Genomic DNA, 17,395 nt, shown 5'->3' with positions numbered 1-17,395 from the left:
TATTCTTTATTTTTAAAAAGATTTATTTATTGCATAGAAGAACTCAGGTGTAGGCCAGAGTGTGTGTGGGGTGGAGGGGTGGGGTAGGGTGGGAAGGTGAGGGGATTCACCAGAGACAGTGTGGAGAGAATAGCAGATTTTACTGAAATACATTAAAGGGAGCAGTGGGTGAAAAAAGGAGAAGTCTACTGTGCCATATGTGGGTCACTTCCCTGGCCAGGGATCAAACTGAGGCTGTAATGGTGACAGTGCTGATACTTAACCTCTAGGTCACCAGGGGTTAAGAATAGTTTTTTTTAATTTCCTTTTCAAATTGTTCATTCTTCCTGTATAGAAATGCAACTGATTTTTGTATATTGACTTTGTATCCTGATACTTCATATGATTTCACTATTTTACAATTTATTTATTAAAGATTTATTTTATTTATTTATGCATACAAGAACTGGAGTGCAGGCCAGAGTATGGGGGTGCGAAGATTCAGCAGAGACAGTGGGTAAGAGAACAAGTGGATTGACTGACATTGCTGTGGGAAAATACACAGGTTTGCTGTGCCATGTGGATCACCTCCGTGGCTGGAGATCGAACTCCTGCTGCGGTGGCTGCCAATAGCTTGATAATGCTGAGACTTAACTCTTTGTTCAGGGATTAAGCTCAGGGATTGGAAGGCCCAATCTTTTCAATTTATTAAGCCTTGTTTTGTGGCCTAACATAGCCTATCCTTGAGAAGGCCTTCGCCTTTCTTTCTGTTAGATGTACTGTGGTCTTGCCATCATCCTCCTGACCCCTATGTTCCCCCCCACCCATTCTAGCAGTGAAGTCACAGGTTGGCAGGCATGCTGCCCACAGAACTGCAGAGTATCAAACACACCCACCTCTAGCCTTAGAGGTGGGAAAACTGAAGGCCAGAGAGGTCAAAAGCCTTCACCTCAAAGTTACACAAGAGCCAATGGGCCATAGAGCCAGTGCACTGAACTCTCAAGTTCTCTCCTGTGGCACAGCAATGATCACTTTGAAACAACAAATTCTACCTCAGGGTTATTCAACAAACACGTGTTGAGCATCTGCACAGTACAAACATGAGTTAAACCTTCAAATGGCACCATTTGTAGAGGACCTGCCTACTCTAAGATGAGCCTGACCGTCTCACTGACATGCTGTGAGAGGTATGGATAATCAAATTGCTTCTGGCATATTAGAGCTTATTCTATAAATGCACCAACTGATTACCTAAGTTGGTCTCTACACCTCCTTAGACACTGATGGCTGAACAGAAGAGCTCACTATGTCTGCAGGGCTGGATGACAAAGTAAGGTACAAAGGATTGTCAGGTGATCTGAAAGGCCTATTGAAAGAGAGCAAGTGGCTTAATCCAGCATTATGGTCAGATTGCTCCATCCAGCTTTCTTACCCCCGGTTGCTGTCCAGGAGCATCCTAACCCTGGCATGGGTTGTCCATGCAATCCAGCTGCTGCACAGTGAAGGACCAGGCTGCTTCTGTGACTGGGGACTACAAGGGCCCCACTCTCACCTCTAATGCTTTGGTCAGTGTGGAGGTCTGAGACTTGGCAGGCTGAACTCTCATTGTGCAAAGGGCAGGCACTGAACTCACACAGCCCAGGGGTTTCCTGGTCCATCTAATCTGCCTCTTACCAGCATCCTGTGACAAAAAGTGGAACAGAGGACATGGTCTCACTTTACAGATGTGAAAACCAAGGCACAGAGAAATGGGTAACCTGTCACATCAGGCAGGCCTAATATGTGTATGTATGTAGTCATACATATTAGACACATGACCATGTATATATATATATATTTTAAATAATATAACAATTTATTTTTACATCATTTTGTACATTTTTTTTTCATCTCAATTGTAATCCCTGTGGGTTTCCCATCACCTGTGTGCCATCACCATAGTCCTTTGCACTTCCCTCCCCCTACTGTTTTTGATCCCATTCCCCACTCCACCTCCACAAAATGTCTCTGGTATATGGCTGTTCATCATGGCCATGTGTGTTATACATTTTTTAAAAATATAGATCATATGTGTATTTGTAGTATGATTATTATAACAGAAAATATGTATCGATATGCATACACATATCTATACACATACACATGGGATATATGTAGATAAGTTTAGTGCAAGGAATTGCATTGCATGATGATGGGGGCTGGTTAAACAAACCCCAAATCCACAAATAGGGCAGGCCACAAGAAAGGGCAGGAATCCTAAGTGATTTTAAATCCAATGAAATTAGATAGGATTCCAGAAAAACCTAGAACCAAACTTGTCCACGCAGAAAACTCATCTTTAAGATTCTGTTCCTTTAGATCCACTTCTGATATCAGAATCTGTATCAGTCAGGGTCCAATCAGAAGTAAAATCAGTTGGATATATATATCAAGAGATTTATTATAAGGAATCAACATAAGTGATTGTGAAAGTTGGAAATACAAGTCTGAAATCTATAAGGCAGGGAGTGAAGGAATGGAAAACTGGAAGCCCCAGGCAATGGTGGAAGCTGCTGTGTGCAGGCAGAAGTTTCTTCTTCATGAGGAAGCCTCAGGCTTGCTCTTAAGTCTTAAGTTGACTAAATCAGGCCTATCTGGATTATCTGGGATAATGTCACTTGCTTAATTAGCTGGGTATGGACTTATAATCAAACCTATAAAATATCTTTGCAGCAACACCCAGGTTAGCATTTGATGAAATAACTACTGTGGTCTCACAAGTGGACACAGATGGCCCCCTCTGCCACAGCCATCTGGCAGGTGCAGTGACCCTGGGCCAGCCTCGCCTCTCAAACCAACACATACTCACATGGTGACCCTCAAACTGCTGATGGTCTCAACAGGGAAGTGGAGTCTTACAAGGAGGGTGTCCCATGTGTCTAACTACAAATTAACCTTCACTATTAACTAGATTCACGTAACAATGCAAGCAGTCATTTTCAAGTATATAGTTCAGTAGCATTTGGTATGTTAACTATGTTTGGGGAATCATCACCTCTATGCAGGCAGTTTCGTTAGCCTAGAAGAGCGCTTTATACCCACTAAGCAGTCACTCATCAGTCTACCCTCTCTGCCTGGGCATGTTTAAAACAATCAAGATTACCAGGGCACCATTAGGGAGAGAGCTTGGAGTTGTCAAGTCGGTTGCATGTGCTCCCCTGCTGGGGTACGCGTGCCTCTCTTGCTGGGAAGCTACTCTTTCACAATATTGGGGCTGTAGTTTGGTTTGACAGCTTCAGCAAGCTCCTGGGCATACATCTCATATCTGCCAGTCATCTGAAAGTAAAATAGACATAAATTAAGAGGTTCCTCCTTTAAAAACACTTACCACTTGCTCACCACCACCTCTCGACACTAGAGGGCAGCCACGGGACAGAGACGCTTCAGGAAGACAAGTCAAATTGAAACATCTGTGATCCTGTGGCCCCTGGCAAAGGTCACAGATGACTCATACCCCCTGGCTCCTCCTCCATGAAGGTCTCAGTGTGTTCTTGCGTGGTATAGGAGGGAGAAGGCTTGTCCTGCAGTCCTACAGAACCCCAGGAGGGCAGCCCACAGCCAGCCTGCTCCAGGTCACCAGTCAGGAATGGAGTTTGTCAGAATTTGCACACTGGTCTCCTGGATCTGAGTCTAAGGATTCATTCCACATGGCATCACCACAGACATAGAGGCTGGGAGAGGGAGGGCACAGGGCTACACAGTCCACCCAGGGTACTTATACCCAGTATTCTTCCTTCCCCCTCCATAATCCTCTTCCTCTTTACCAGACTTCCACAGGACTCATGCAGATCACCAAGCATAGACTGGGAAAGTTTCTACTTTTTAAGTTTCTAAAGAAAATCCTTCCTCCTTAAGGGGCAGGGCTCACAGTGAGTGCTTTGGGGGAGTATCTAGATTTAAGAATTTCACAGGGCAGGTGGTGGTTTGCTGGGGCCAGGTTACAAAATGTGTGGGTTCCCTTTGCATTTAGGTGCTCTTTAAGGGAGTATTTGAGTGGGGTTGTGGGCTTCTGCACTTCCCCTGAAATTGGGGCTAGGGTTTGGACACTTCTTGTAATATAGAAGGTTGGATGCACTGGAGGGTGCATAACGCCCCTATAAGATTTGGGGCGTTAGTGAAGCTACTTAGAAGCAAAGTAAAGAATGTGAGGGCACTATTTGCTGCCCTTTTTTTGTTTGTTTGTTTTTAAAATAATATAACTGTTTATTTTTACATCATTTTGTGCCTTTTTCCATCTCAGTTGTAATCCTCGTGGGCTTCCCATCACCAAATCACCCTGTGCCATCACCATAGTCCAGTTGTTCGCCTTTTTTTTTTTAAATCTAATGAAAGCAAACAAACAAAAGTTTCTAAAGAGAAACCTATATTCTGTTTCTTGGTTCCAACTTCTAATTTGCATGGAATTTTGCATTAATCTTAGCTTCCTAGGAGAAGTAGAGGTAGGTTGAGACATGGAACATGCCCAAGGACCCTTGATACAGGGGGCAACCAGCCTGGAGCACATCCCAGGTTGGATCTGAAGTCCTAGTTCCTCCCAGACATGTGGGCAGAGTTAGTCAGTTGTGACAATGTGACACTTATTTGCATATATAATTTACTTAAAATTGGGCACAAAATTTTGGAACTACTGTCCAGCACTAACATAGGAAACTGCAGTCATGATGAGATGCCACAGTCTGGAGGCTACCAGGCCATGGGTGCCATTCCAGGAGAGTGGACACACACTCCTCTCACAACCCCTGGTGTCACAGGCAGTAAGGCTCAAAGGTCACTTGGGGTCTCCAAGGTAAGTTTCTTGTTTTATACGGTGGACTACAGTTGACCTTTGAACAACATGGGTTTCAACTGTGTGGGTTCATTCAGATGTTTTTCAATAACTGGAAATACTTTTTAAGATTTCTGGCATGTAGGCATATAGCCTAGACATATTGAAAAAAATTAAGGTATGTGATGAGTACATAAAATACATGTAGATAGTAGTCTACCATTTACAACCATAATATATGTACAAACTGGGCCCTCCCTGTGGTGCAGGAGGTTAAAGCAGAGCACTAAGAAGCTAAAGCCACTTCAGCATGAGTTCGATCCCCGTCCCAGAGGTGATCCACATGGTGAGGCAGACCTCTCCTGACCAGCCTGCTGCTCCCCTCAGCAGTGTTCTTCATCAGTTGGCCTGTTCTGCTCTCCACTCTCTCTGGTGAATCCTCTCACCACCCTTGCACCTCTCTCTGGTCTGTACCCCAGTTCTATATGCATAAATAAATCTTTAAAAAAATATGTACAAATTATTATGAAGTCAAAATTTATCAAAACTTGTGCATACACAGACTGTACACAGTGCTATTCACAGTTGACAAAAATACACAAATGTAGAGCTGCAGTATTAAACCATAGCGGTGTAAAATTAACTGTCTGCACACTGTGGTGACTTTGTAGCCACCTCCTGCTGCTCTTGTGGTGGATTCAAGTGTTGCCTTATATACCGAAAAAGTTGGGGGCCTTCCTGGTAGTGCAAGGGGTTAAAGCACAGCACTATGAAGCTATCTGCAGCCTGTTCTATCTCCACCCTGGAGATGACCCATATGGCATAGCAGACCTCTCCTGACTTGCCTGCTGCTCCCCTCAGCAGTTTATGTCAGTAAATCTGCCTGTTCTGCTCCTCACTCTGTCTCTGGTGAACCCTTTCTCCCCCCCCTCCGCACTTCTGTACCCCAGTTCTTCTATGCATAAATAAACCTTAAAAAAAAAAAAGCTGTGTGATGCTGATCACTGTGTGAGCAGTTCCTCTCTTCAGTAAAAAGTGAAAAAAAAAATTTCTATGTGGATTTTTCAACTGTGGGTGGGTGTGTGGGAAGGATAAATGCCCCAAACCCCACGTTGTTCAAGGGTCAATGGTACTAAGGACTGAGGCAGAGAAGACTTGCTTGAGGTTAGCGAGCAAGGTCACGGAAGAGCCAGGCCTAGATTCCACTTCTCGGCAATTCTATTTCCCTCCCTCATCAAGGCCTAGATGGTGTGGTCTGGCCACAGGCAGAACCAGACATGCATATTTATCTTGTGATAAGTGTAAATGCCTGGAAAGGCAAAAAGGATTAGAAAAGTCCATCTATTTTATTCTCTGGACAAATGAAATTGAGATTAATTTGGCAGAAGGCACTCTGCATGTAAATCAGATGAGAGATGAGACCTGCTGCTTGGGCAGTGCTTGGCCCAGACGCTCCTCCCTGGCTGGGAAGGCTGGAGCCAGAGAGGCACAGACCTGGGCCTTTTTTGCTCATCTCAGATCAGAGCCACACAGGAATGGCCTGGCGTGAGGGCAAAGCAACAGAGGCAGTTCCCGGTTGGGGGTGGCGGGGTGTAGGAAAAGGAGGAACAGGGCAACACTATAGGACTCGGGCTCACCTTGAAGTTCCAGATATCATTCATCTGTCGGCAGAGGTTGAGGTTGAGTTCAGCAACCAGCAAACCGTCCCTATTGCGGGGGAGCCCGGGAGTGCGGCTGCTGTCGGGGGCTGCTACATAGCTTGAGCCATAAAAGTAGCCGAAGTCCTGGTGAGCTTTGGAGGAGCGAAGGAAACCACCATCACCATCAACCGTGAAGACCGAGCCAGGAACCCTGACACCCAGAACGAGAGGGCCGGCCGGCCGTGCCACTCTCCCCAGCAACTGCCCAATGCTGAAGCCTTAAGGATTGTGTCTCTCTTCAGGCTGAAGGCCCAGCAAGTTTGCTGTAAGTCATCCTCACAGTCTTGCCTCTGGCCTGGGGATATTTCTAAAGGTCACCTCTGTAGAGGTGTTTTGGTTCTTTGCTCTCAACATTAGTTACAGCACAAGAACACCATATGGCTCCTTGGGGGCTTCCTGTGTGACCTGCTTCTTGCGGTGGACCTGCTTCTTGCAGTGGCCACACAGTGAGCTGGCGGCTCTGTCCTCCCTGGCCTTGCCAGCTTGTCACCTTCACTCTCCTGCCGCTCTTGGGAAGTGGGGCTAACTTGAGGAGCCACCCCAAAGGTGCATCGGGAGCAGGTGAACGCAGTGCTGAGCCAAGCAGGGGCTTAGGCTTGTTCAGAAATCTCTTTGTCCCTCCCTCCCACATTCTGGGCCAGAGAGTGGGACCAGCAGGGGAGGCCTCACAGCTGAAGTGAGGCAATACTTGCCATCATGTGAGTGAAAATAGGCTGTGGATTCTAGGAACCTGAAGTAATCTATGCCGGTGTCTGTTTTTTTTTTTAAATAGCTGCCAGGAGGTAGACAAGGACAGAGGAAAGGAGGGAGGGAGAGCTGTCTGCGGGGTAGATGAAACACGCCCCTCTTTCAGGGAGCACACAAAGGACTCTCCCATGTCTTCTCAGCCTATCTTCACACAGGTCCCTCGGGGGGAGGAATGGAATCCAATCTTCATTCCATCCCCATTGGAGAATGAGGTGGCTGCAAGCCCAGGACTGCCTGTCCAAGGCTCGGCCATACTCAGCCTCCCCAGTTGTGGACAACAAAGAAAAGAGAAGTCAGCCCAGTGGTACACGGGGCAGCCCCTCCCTGGAGGAGGCTGATGGAGACGGGAATGGTGGGGACCTTTCCTCAGGTGCAACACCATGAAAATTCATGCAACGTACCTTTCTTTCCATCTCCAGAGGTAAACTCATTTGGGAAAAGCTCCTGTGAAATAAAACCAATGTAAGATACACCTATAGGTGGCACTACCACTCTGTTCATCACAAGTCAGGCTGAGGCGGCTTAGTAAGAAATATTAATAGTTAGCAACATAGAGGGCCTGTGCTCGCTGGGCTATCAACAAGTCCTTATTAAACGTCCTTGCTGAGCACCCAGTAATGAGCAAGTGCAGGTGGCCAGACCAGCAGGGAATCTGACAAGCAAGGTGAAGACCCAGACTGCCGCTGGGGAGTTTATAATCTGCCGGGAGAAAAGACTTCGGGCACTGAGTGGTTCTGAGGCCAGTGGAAGGCTAACAGCGCCAGCCAGAGTGATAAAGTTCCAGCCCCAGGTCTGTGAAGGAGGTAAGAGGGTGTCCACACAGTTTTCAACATTCCCCAAAGCTTAATGAAAACACACACCAACCTGTAGCGGAGTTACAGACTAACTAAAACACTGAGTCTCTTTATGTCGCCAGAATTAGGCTGTCTTCAGTGTAGAAACTATCTCAGACTGATGAGGTGCTGTTATTAGAGTTTGACATCTCCTTAATAAGAATGGGGAATAGGATTATTACATAATAAACACATGGTGTGTGTTGGTCAGACTCGTTCAGTGCATGGGATCCACAGCAAGACATGGGAGAAATATGAAACTGGATAGTTGGTGTTAACAGCATGAGAGCTGTTCAACATGGTCTCGTTGAAAACAGAGTAACATAGTGATATCCCAAAAGAAACAGGCCAAGTCAGTTTCTCCCCATCTGTAACTCTTAGATTTGTGGCATGCAGAGAGAGTAGCTAGAGGAGGGCTGCCAAGTTCCCCCCCCCCGCCCATGGCTTTCCCCACTGGCTGCTGGTGGCCTAAGGGGCCTCCCTCCTCTCTGCAGGCAGCTTTGCCAGCAGCTTATCTGTCTGTCTCTGCCCCAGTACCCCTGGTGACAGAGCCATAGAGCTGGGTGGGACTTACCTCCCCCACTCGGTTGATGGCACAGGTGAAGCAGTGATTGGCAATGGCTGCGTTTCTGGCCTCAATGGGCCATAGAGATTCACTGTGAGGGAGGAAGGGGAAGAACCTGGTTGCTGACTCTGCAGCCAGACTACTTGGGGGCTTAAGCCAGCTGTTGGCCTCCTCAGGGTGTCCAAAGAGACTCATGTCCATGGGTAACCCCAAACCGTCAGCCATGCTCAAGGCCATGCAGGCTGTTGGGGTGGCCTGCTGCAGACAGAACAGTCCTGGATCAGCTCCTTGCCTGAGACTCAAGTTTCCTTTTCTGAAGCTTTCTCAAGGGAGATTGTGAAGAACGAATTAACATTCCGTTGATGCTTCTAAAGGGTGCTGTGGGGCAGGAGCTCCATACCACCACAGCTACTTCTCATCTCCTTCCCTCTGCCCAGTCAGGTAAGCAGAGCCTTGCCAGGTGAGAGACAGGAAGGAGCTGGGGTGGGGCCCTTGCTGGTGGCCAATGGAGGTACTGCCTGCCTCATTCCTACTCTGCTGTGTTGCCTTGCCAAAGCAGTTTCCACAAGGGGAGATTTAGGTTGTATAAACAAATAAACTTGAAAGGAATTTAAGTATCAGGGGAAGACAGTTCTGCAGCAGTGGTCACCTCTCCTGAGCTGGCTCTGGGTTCCCAAGCGCCTTCCTGTTCTCCTCTCCTGAATCTTGAGTCTCTATAGAGAACCCCTGGTTCTCTCACTGGTCTGGGAAGGAGCCACTCCTCAGGCAGGGCTGAACTCTGAGCCTTTCTTAGTCCAGCACTCACAAAGGGGAGGAGGTGGTGAGGGGGAACCTCACCCCAATTGGAGGCCTGTCCTTTTCCAGCCCACCAACTAAATTGTGCCATGGAATTCAGTGGGTCTTCTTGTCACTAACTATCTCTTGTCTAAGGAACAACATCATTAAGATTCTGGATTGACAGGCATAATGCCCACTTAGAAACACTGAGTGACTGGGAGCAAAATGTCCTGGAATCTTCCTTCCTGTCAGCATGCACCTGGTTTAAACCAGGGAGTAGGTGGAGGGGGTGGGTGCTTGTCACAAGCCTAATTCTCAGGAGGATTCACGAGTCTGGAAAAAAAAAAAATCACAGGCTTGATTGAGGGGACTCATTTTGCTGCTTCCCCCCACCCCAGCTGCTAAGCCAAGCTGACAAAACTTTTAAGAAAGGATTTTTACAGAAACACGCCCGTAATTGACATTTTCAGGAATTAAATAGACAGTTGCAGGGCGAGTGCCATAAAACATCTTTCTTGCAATTCTCTAGGGAGGGTATGCTGCGTAGGACTCAGATTCACAGCTGGCAGTAAAACTTGTTCTCTTAAAGCAAGCAAGGGGAAGGGAGGAGAGGTTTGTGAGAGTGCAAGAGTCAAGGGGAGCCTGCTGGGGGCCTGGGGACATCTGTCCTCTTCCCAGTGTGGTGTACACAAGCCCCTAAGGATAATCACAATGGGAAGATAAAATGAGACCAGGGGATTGGAGACAACTTTCTGATAAACATAGATATGGGGCAGAAATCTGAGACCACTCAGGTTTCATGAATGGTCAAACTGACTCAGTTCATCAAAAAGCACTTTGATTCTATTGTGTGTTTAGAACGCTGAGATTCCAAAATGGGCAAGGGCACAGTGTCACCCCGTAGTGTGTATGTGGGTGCATGTATCTAATATGGGGGTAGGAGTCACCAGAAAAGGGACAGGGGCTCTGGAAGCTGTGGTCCGGCACCTGAGTAGCTAGCGGGGACTAGCCCCGCATCAGATTAAAGAAGACTCATAACTCCACTAACAACTAATTTTAAGAGGTGCATTCTGAAACCCACTAAGAAGCCACCCATTGTAAATTTTCCACACCCCATGAACATTCTTAGTAAAAAATTTTGCAGAACTCTGACCACAGCCTGGAAACTTTTTTTTGCTATGGGCTTTTGTCATGTTGCTGCATCATCTTCCCAGCTCATGGAAAACAGGCTAAAATTTACCTAACCCTGACATTTCTCTCACTTCCAGTTTTCCTTTTTCATATAACGCTGCCAGAAACATCTTCACGGGTATAGCCTTCTCTTCTGATATTTCCTCAAGCTTACGTACTAGGAGAATAATGTCTGGCTAGAGAATGAAAAATACTGCTTTCGAAAAGACCTGCTATTGTTTTAACTGCCAGCCTTGCCACACCCTTGAAAGGCACAAGTTGGATGATTGTTGGCTGAGGAAGGAAAATCAATAATTTTTAATAAGCCTAATAGGCTGCTGAGGACATAAGCAGTTGTGTGTATATTACATCAGGGTGCTTCTGTTTGCTTAATTGGGCCTAATAAAAGCTTGAGGAAGTGGGGTCAGGGAGGTGGCCAGCTGAGTCTGAGGCTGCAGTTTTGCCTGCCGTGGCTCAATGGCCAGTTCAGTTCGGGCCCAGATGCTCAGCAGGTTCCTGTGGGGAGATGAAGCAGGAGGGGGCTGCTCTAGGAGGTGGGCCGGTAGCTGCATAATCAGTAACCTCTATATTACACTGCTAGAGGATGCTGCCCAAGGGGTCTGGCTGCCATGATGCCCTAAGAGCCCCAGGGGAGAGCCAAGGCATGATTTTTCTCCTGAACACAAAAACCTTTGACAGACACAAGGTAGCAAAGAGAGTTTGCATCCTACTATGGTAAGGGTTCTGCTCTGCAGATCAGAATGCTGAGGGAATACCACTCATGAGAAGGGGACACCATGCTCAAAAAAAGAGAAAGTTTTTAGGTAAACATCACCATCACATTCTGATCTTTAGAAGAAATTTGACTAAACTGAGTCAAGAGCAAGGACAAGAGGTATGGACCAGCAGGGAACTCAAAAGTGTCAGGCAAAACTCCCCAAGGGCCTCAGCTGTCCCCGCTCCTCCCAACAGAGTGGGACACTCCCACCCCTAGCCCTGCCCTGCCGGATAGTCCAGGAATGAAAAGTAATGAAATGTAATGGAATGAAAGTAAGCATCTCCTATCCAGGAGTCCTGCTTTGGAGGAAGTGAGTTGGGAGAAAGATATTTGCACATACGTGTCTAGAGCTCAGGCTCTTGTGATGATACAAAACTGGAAACCACCCAAATGTTCAGCCTTTGGAGAAGAAGCAGCAAGCCAGCAGTGCAGTCCCGCTGGGTCGTCTCGCTTGTTGCTTTAATTAAAAGAGGGTCCTCCCAGGAATGTAGGTACTGCTGGGCCCACCCCACCACCTTGGTCAGAAGCTTTATCTGTTGCAGGTTTAGACTAACACCTAAATGCATATAGGTGCTAGAATAAGAGAACATCCTGCTGGTTAAGAGTAAGTTTCAGAGCTGCTTGACAGATCTCTTAAGGATCTTCTCAGACCCAAGCCCCTCATTTGTCCCTTCTCTTATCTAAATGTCTGGCCTCTCCCAATGCTGGGAAGGTTTGGAATTCAGCCCCTACTCCCCCTGCTCTTCCAGGAGCACACAGAGCTGTGACTGGGAGGGAAGTTCTCTAGGCCGGGCACTGATGAGTCACTGGCCACTTTATAAGCTGAGCTTTTAAAATCCTGACAGTTGGGGTACTGAGGGATTGGGAGATTGTTATTATCTATGTTCACAATTGTGGCAAAGGTTGATACTTTATAGCAGAGCAGCTCTTTAGGGGAACTGTAACTGTCACTTATGAGTACTTCTCTTCAGGGAAAGACTGGCTAAATACACAACATGCAATCCCAGGGCTCAGGTACGTGGGAGACCTGATGGTGATGCCTGGCTGCTGTCTCCAAGCCCTCAGCCCAGCCTCAGGCCTAAGGGGACAGCTGAGAAGCTCCCCAGGTCCTGCCTGCAGAGCTACCTGAGTGCGCCGATGGTGGCTGAGGGGTTGAAGATGATCTCAGCCCCGTTGATGCTATACATAAGCCAGTTGAGAGGGTGGTGTCGCCCATAGCAAATGTTCACTGCAATCCTCCCGAATTGAGTCTGGAACACAGGGTGGCCCAGGTTTCCCTCCATGTAGTAAGTTGACTGCAAAACAAAGGGCCATACATTGAAGCCTCTGAGGTGTAAATTTTCCCTTGTCTTACACTTTACAGAAAAGATGAAATACTCTCAGTAGTATTTTCAGGGAGTAGGGGTCAAATCCTAAACTCCAGGTATGAGACGATTTTTAAGTCCCAAAATTTCGATACACTCAAAGGCCAAAACAAAATAAGAGGACAAATAAACAAACAAACAAACCCAGACACAATCTCAGCAAATCAAACCAAGGGGTAATCCACTATGGTTTAAACATTTATCCACAATTTCTTGCATGACATGTCAAAAAAAAAAAGTTTCCAAACATACTTCCCACAGTATTTTAAGGATAAACTGGTTAGATTTCAATCACGGTACAACTGAAGGCTAAGGTCTGGTCAACCTTGGTATGCATTGGTCAATATCCTCACCAAACACACATGCCTGAGAGCTGCTCTCTGGTAACCCTCGCTTTGCTCTAGAAAGAGAATGTAGTGTGAGGAGAATATGACTTGCCCAGCTGCTGAACTCCCCCCCAGACATGTTCTTCAAACTCTGTGTGCAGGAGGCTAAGGATGTCCCTGCCAGTGCCGAGCAGGCAGGTAGGCCCCAGCCCTGTCATCCTCTCTCTCTGCCTGCCCCTCAGGGTGCTGGCTCTGGAACATTTTCAGGGACGGCAGTAGAGAGGTAGAGGGCTATTCAGGTCCTGAACAGATCTTTTCCCAAGTATTTTGCCTTCTCCTATTAATTCAAACCTGCAAGGGCCAGGCAGCAATTAGGATGTACACATGGTGGACATTGGAACAGATCCTGGTGTGTTGAGACAAGTTCTTCACTATCTGCAGGGAGCTAAAGATTAATCTTAGGGTAAACAGGGACCTGTCTTCCCACCCCCGCCTCCAACTGTTATTGAGAAACACGGGGTTCTTCTTTCTTCCCAGGAATCTCAGCTAGCTCTGCAGACCCTTTCTTGTCTCCTGACCAGTCTGAGAGTGGCCGGGAACAGCACAAGTGAGCAGGGGCGTGAAGGACTGGGGACACCACACCCTGGGCAACTGCATATACAGCAGATCAAGCTCAGATTTCCTATCTTAGGTATTAGGTGGAGTTCACTTCCTTCCTTCAGATGTCTGCTCCCTTCAATTAACCATTCAGAAAGCTCCCCTGGCATGCTCTGATCATAGGCATCAAGCCCCATCTAACACACAGGTTCACCAACACACACATTTCCCACTGTCACTCTGCAGGTGGACATGGCTAGGACCCCTCTTGAGCTATGAAAAGGACCCCAAGCCCTAAGACTAGGCTGTGAGGAGTGGGTTTAGAGTCTGAGGGACTGCAGGAGTCATTTCACGTGTGTGTGCTATTTATTTTGGTTTTGATTTCTATACTGATTATTTAAAAAAATTTTTTCAGAAGCCTATACAGGTGATATTAAAGAAAAAGACCAGTGCAAAATGATTCACCTGGGTGAACCACCTACATCCCATCTGCCGCTGTGACACAAGGCAGTGCCTAGAGGCCCCTGACCAGTGAGCCACACTGTGTCCCAGCACTACAGAGGTGACATGGTCCGAGAGAACCTCCCTACAGAGAGGCCCACAGAGATCTGCATGCAGAAGGCATGAAAGCTGGGCTGGTCACCTGAGGGACAGCTCACCTCATTGAAATCACCCACTCTGGGGATGTGGTTTTTCCTGGTCTTCCCCAAGACGGCTCCAGAGTTGGAGATCACCACCGCCGTATTCCACAAGACGTCCCCATGTTCTTCATCTCGTTCCAGGATGGGCGACACCACCACCATGTCATGCTTCTTTGCCAACTGGAAAAATGATAAAATATCAACATTTACTTCCAAATCATGGAATTTTCATTGAAGAATTCAATGACCCTACCCAATCATTAGCTCTGGCTCAGAGCTTTCACTTGCATGCATTCATGGTTTTGTTCCCGGCCCTCTCCCACCCCCCAGATATCGTAGCCCTTACTGCCATTACAGAAACTGAGGGGGTGGAGTTTGTTGGTGCAGTTCCAGGTACACAGTGTGGAAAACCCACACACGCCTCCCCGTCTAAGACACAGGATCTACTTCCTGAACTCTAGCAAAACTTAAGGCAGAAGGGCCTCTGTGGTTCACGACTTGCATGTGCATGACCAAATGCTTCTGCAAATCCTCATGTCCACAACTTAATTAAATAGGAACAATCACTGATCTTGTACACTATTGCTAGGGGTGTAAAATAGTGCAGCTGCTGTGGAAAACAGTGTGGCAAGTTCTGAAAAATTAAAAATGGAAACAATCATAGGGTCCAGTTCAGGGTATGTATCCTAAAGAAGTGAAAGTAGAATTTCCAAGAGATATTTGCACCCATGTCTACAACAGCACTCCTCACAACAGCCAAAAGATGAAAGCAATCCAAACCAGCATTGATGGATGAATGGAAAAATACAATGTGGTCTCTCCATATAATGGGATATTTTTAAATCTTAAAGAGGAAGGAAATCTTGTCACAAGATGTCATCCTTGACATGGATGAACCTTGAGGACGTTATACTCAGTGAAATAAGTCAATCACCAAAGATAAATACAGTATGAAACTGCTTATGTGAGGTTATTTGAAGTGTTCAAATGCATAGAAAGTGAAAGTAGAACTTTGGCTTCCAGCACCTGGGGCTGGAATGTAGTTGTTAAATGAATACAGAGCTTCAGACTTAAAATATGGAACAGTTCTGGATCTGGTTCAAAACAGTGTGACTATACATAATACTACTGAACTGTACACTTACAAATGGTTACGATGATGAATTTTATGTTATATGCTTTTTTAACCACAATAAAAAAAAAAGAAAATCATATCACTTCTCATCTATACTAAAAATAGGGGGGATAAAAAAACTCCTTGATACCTAATTCCTTTTGTCTCAAAAGGAAACACTAGGACCTGATGATGGGCAGCCCAGCTGGCCATGTGTCTTCAGCTCTAACTAGCCCTGACTGTCACTGACTTTGTTGACAGGAGAGGAGAAGGTACACTGGGCAGAAGGTCCCTGTCACAGTTCTCACTCCACCCGCCTTCTCTCTTCCTCTGATCCTGGCTCAGGTGTGCCATCTGCAACCACCTCCTAACTAGTGCTCTTCTTTCCTTAGCACAAAATCAACAACCTGGTGGATGAGAGAATTTTTTCTCTGCTAGCCTGAGAATACTGATGCCTAGAATCACAGCTCATGGAATCACCATGATCAGATATGGCAGAACCCCTCCCCAAATATAGACCTAAAGTCTGAAATGTGAACTGGAGAAATGAATGGAGGTTTGTTAGAAGTGAGAATAAGGATGTGTTATCATTCACAAACTCTTTGAACATTATGGATCTTTTTGATTACAGATTCATTAAGATATAGCCCACAGAGCAAAAGATTCATTTCATTTATAAAATTCATTTTTAAATTATGCTATTCACTGGTTCTAAGTACATCCACAGAGCTTTGTAACCATCACAATCTAATTTCAGAACATTTCCATCACTCTAAATACAAATCCTGTACCCATTAACAGCCATTTCCCTTCCCTTTTCCCCATCAGCCCCTGGCAACCAATAATCTGCTTTCTGCCTCTATGTATTTGCCTATTTTGGACATTTCATATAAATGGGATCATACAACATGTATTATGAGGTTTTAATAAAGAAAAATGAAAATCAGTTTCTATACTGATGAGACAGCTCATGCACAGCTTACATAACTCAGGCAAGCAGTTAGCAGAGTAGGCAGAACTCTGGACAAGGGCCAAGTCCCTGGGTACCTGTTCTGCCAGTGTGCTGCCCCTGGCGCAGTACCTTCTATGGGAGTCACCCCCGGGGCACCCTGGGCTGCAGCTCCCTCACCTGAAGAAATCACTAAGGGCCCTTCTGGCTCTGAAACTATGATGTTTAATGAAAGTACACTGAAAAGGGTAGCAGATCGTCTTATCTGTTCTAACCTACCCAAACAAGCCCCCAAAGGCTACATTTTCCATGAAGGGTCATAGCTGGCAGCCGTGGCTGCACTCTGTGACCTGCACATGTTTGGCAACCGTTGCCAGAAGAGTAGTTAATGTCCTACCTTCTGACAGAACCTAGTGGTGGGACCAACCTCTGCTGACTCAGCAAATTCCGTCCATGGAAGCTTCTCTCTTGTACAGAAAGCAAAGGGCATGGCTGTGAAGAGGAGAAAGGTCAGAGTCACATCCAACACTCATGCCTTCTGAAGGGGCTCCTTGGCCTGTGGGCAGAGGATCTCCACTGAAGAATCTGGCCCTGGATTCTACTCACTCACTGGATCTGGACACTGAGCAGACTCTACCCTTCTGGACTTCGTGATAAAATGAAGGGCTAGGTCTCAGGACTGTCCTATACTCTTAAAGACAACTGCAGCAGGCCTTCCCTGGTGGTGCAGCGGATTAAAGCACAGCACTAAGCAGCTAAAGTCACTTCAGCATGAGTTCAATCCCCGACCTGGAGGTGACCCACATGGCGCCGCAGACCTCTCTTGACCTGCCTGTTGCTCCTCTCAGCAGTGTACTTTGTCGATCTGCCTGTTCTGTTTTCCTACTGTCTCTGGTGAATCCTCTCACTGCCCACTACCCCTGCATCTCTGGCCTGTACCCCAGTTCTGTAGGCATAAATTTTTAAAAATCTTAAAAAAAAAAGATAATTGCAGCAGGGACTTGAATAGACATTTACACACCCATGTTCAGAGCAGTGTTATTTACAACAG

The 17,395-nt window shown here is 46.5% G+C and overlaps 1 protein-coding gene across 2 annotated transcripts in view; it reads right to left on the bottom strand.

The window, feature by feature from the left end:
• Nucleotides 1-2,358: 2,358 nt before the first annotated feature.
• The window catches only part of UPB1 (ureidopropionase, beta), a 28,604-nt gene continuing 13,567 nt past the window's right edge, over nucleotides 2,359-17,395 (bottom strand). For both annotated transcript variants that reach the window (XM_004680916.2, XM_012723494.1), the window contains 7 exons: nucleotides 16,742-16,836; nucleotides 14,300-14,461; nucleotides 12,479-12,648; nucleotides 8,638-8,719; nucleotides 7,632-7,674; nucleotides 6,421-6,575; nucleotides 2,359-3,294 (listed from right to left, as the gene is read on the bottom strand). In XM_004680916.2, the coding sequence (XP_004680973.1) occupies nucleotides 3,211-3,294; nucleotides 6,421-6,575; nucleotides 7,632-7,674; nucleotides 8,638-8,719; nucleotides 12,479-12,648; nucleotides 14,300-14,461; nucleotides 16,742-16,836 (791 nt within the window). In that variant the 3' untranslated portion in view covers nucleotides 2,359-3,210. The remainder of the gene's footprint in view (nucleotides 3,295-6,420; nucleotides 6,576-7,631; nucleotides 7,675-8,637; nucleotides 8,720-12,478; nucleotides 12,649-14,299; nucleotides 14,462-16,741; nucleotides 16,837-17,395) is intronic.

Source organism: Condylura cristata, unplaced genomic scaffold (genome assembly GCF_000260355.1).
Source record: "Condylura cristata isolate star-nosed mole 26May11 unplaced genomic scaffold, ConCri1.0 scaffold00011, whole genome shotgun sequence".
Classification (NCBI taxonomy): Eukaryota; Metazoa; Chordata; class Mammalia; order Eulipotyphla; family Talpidae; genus Condylura; species Condylura cristata.
Note: the sequence above shows the minus strand (reverse complement) of the source record. Positions and strands in the feature narration are given on the sequence as shown.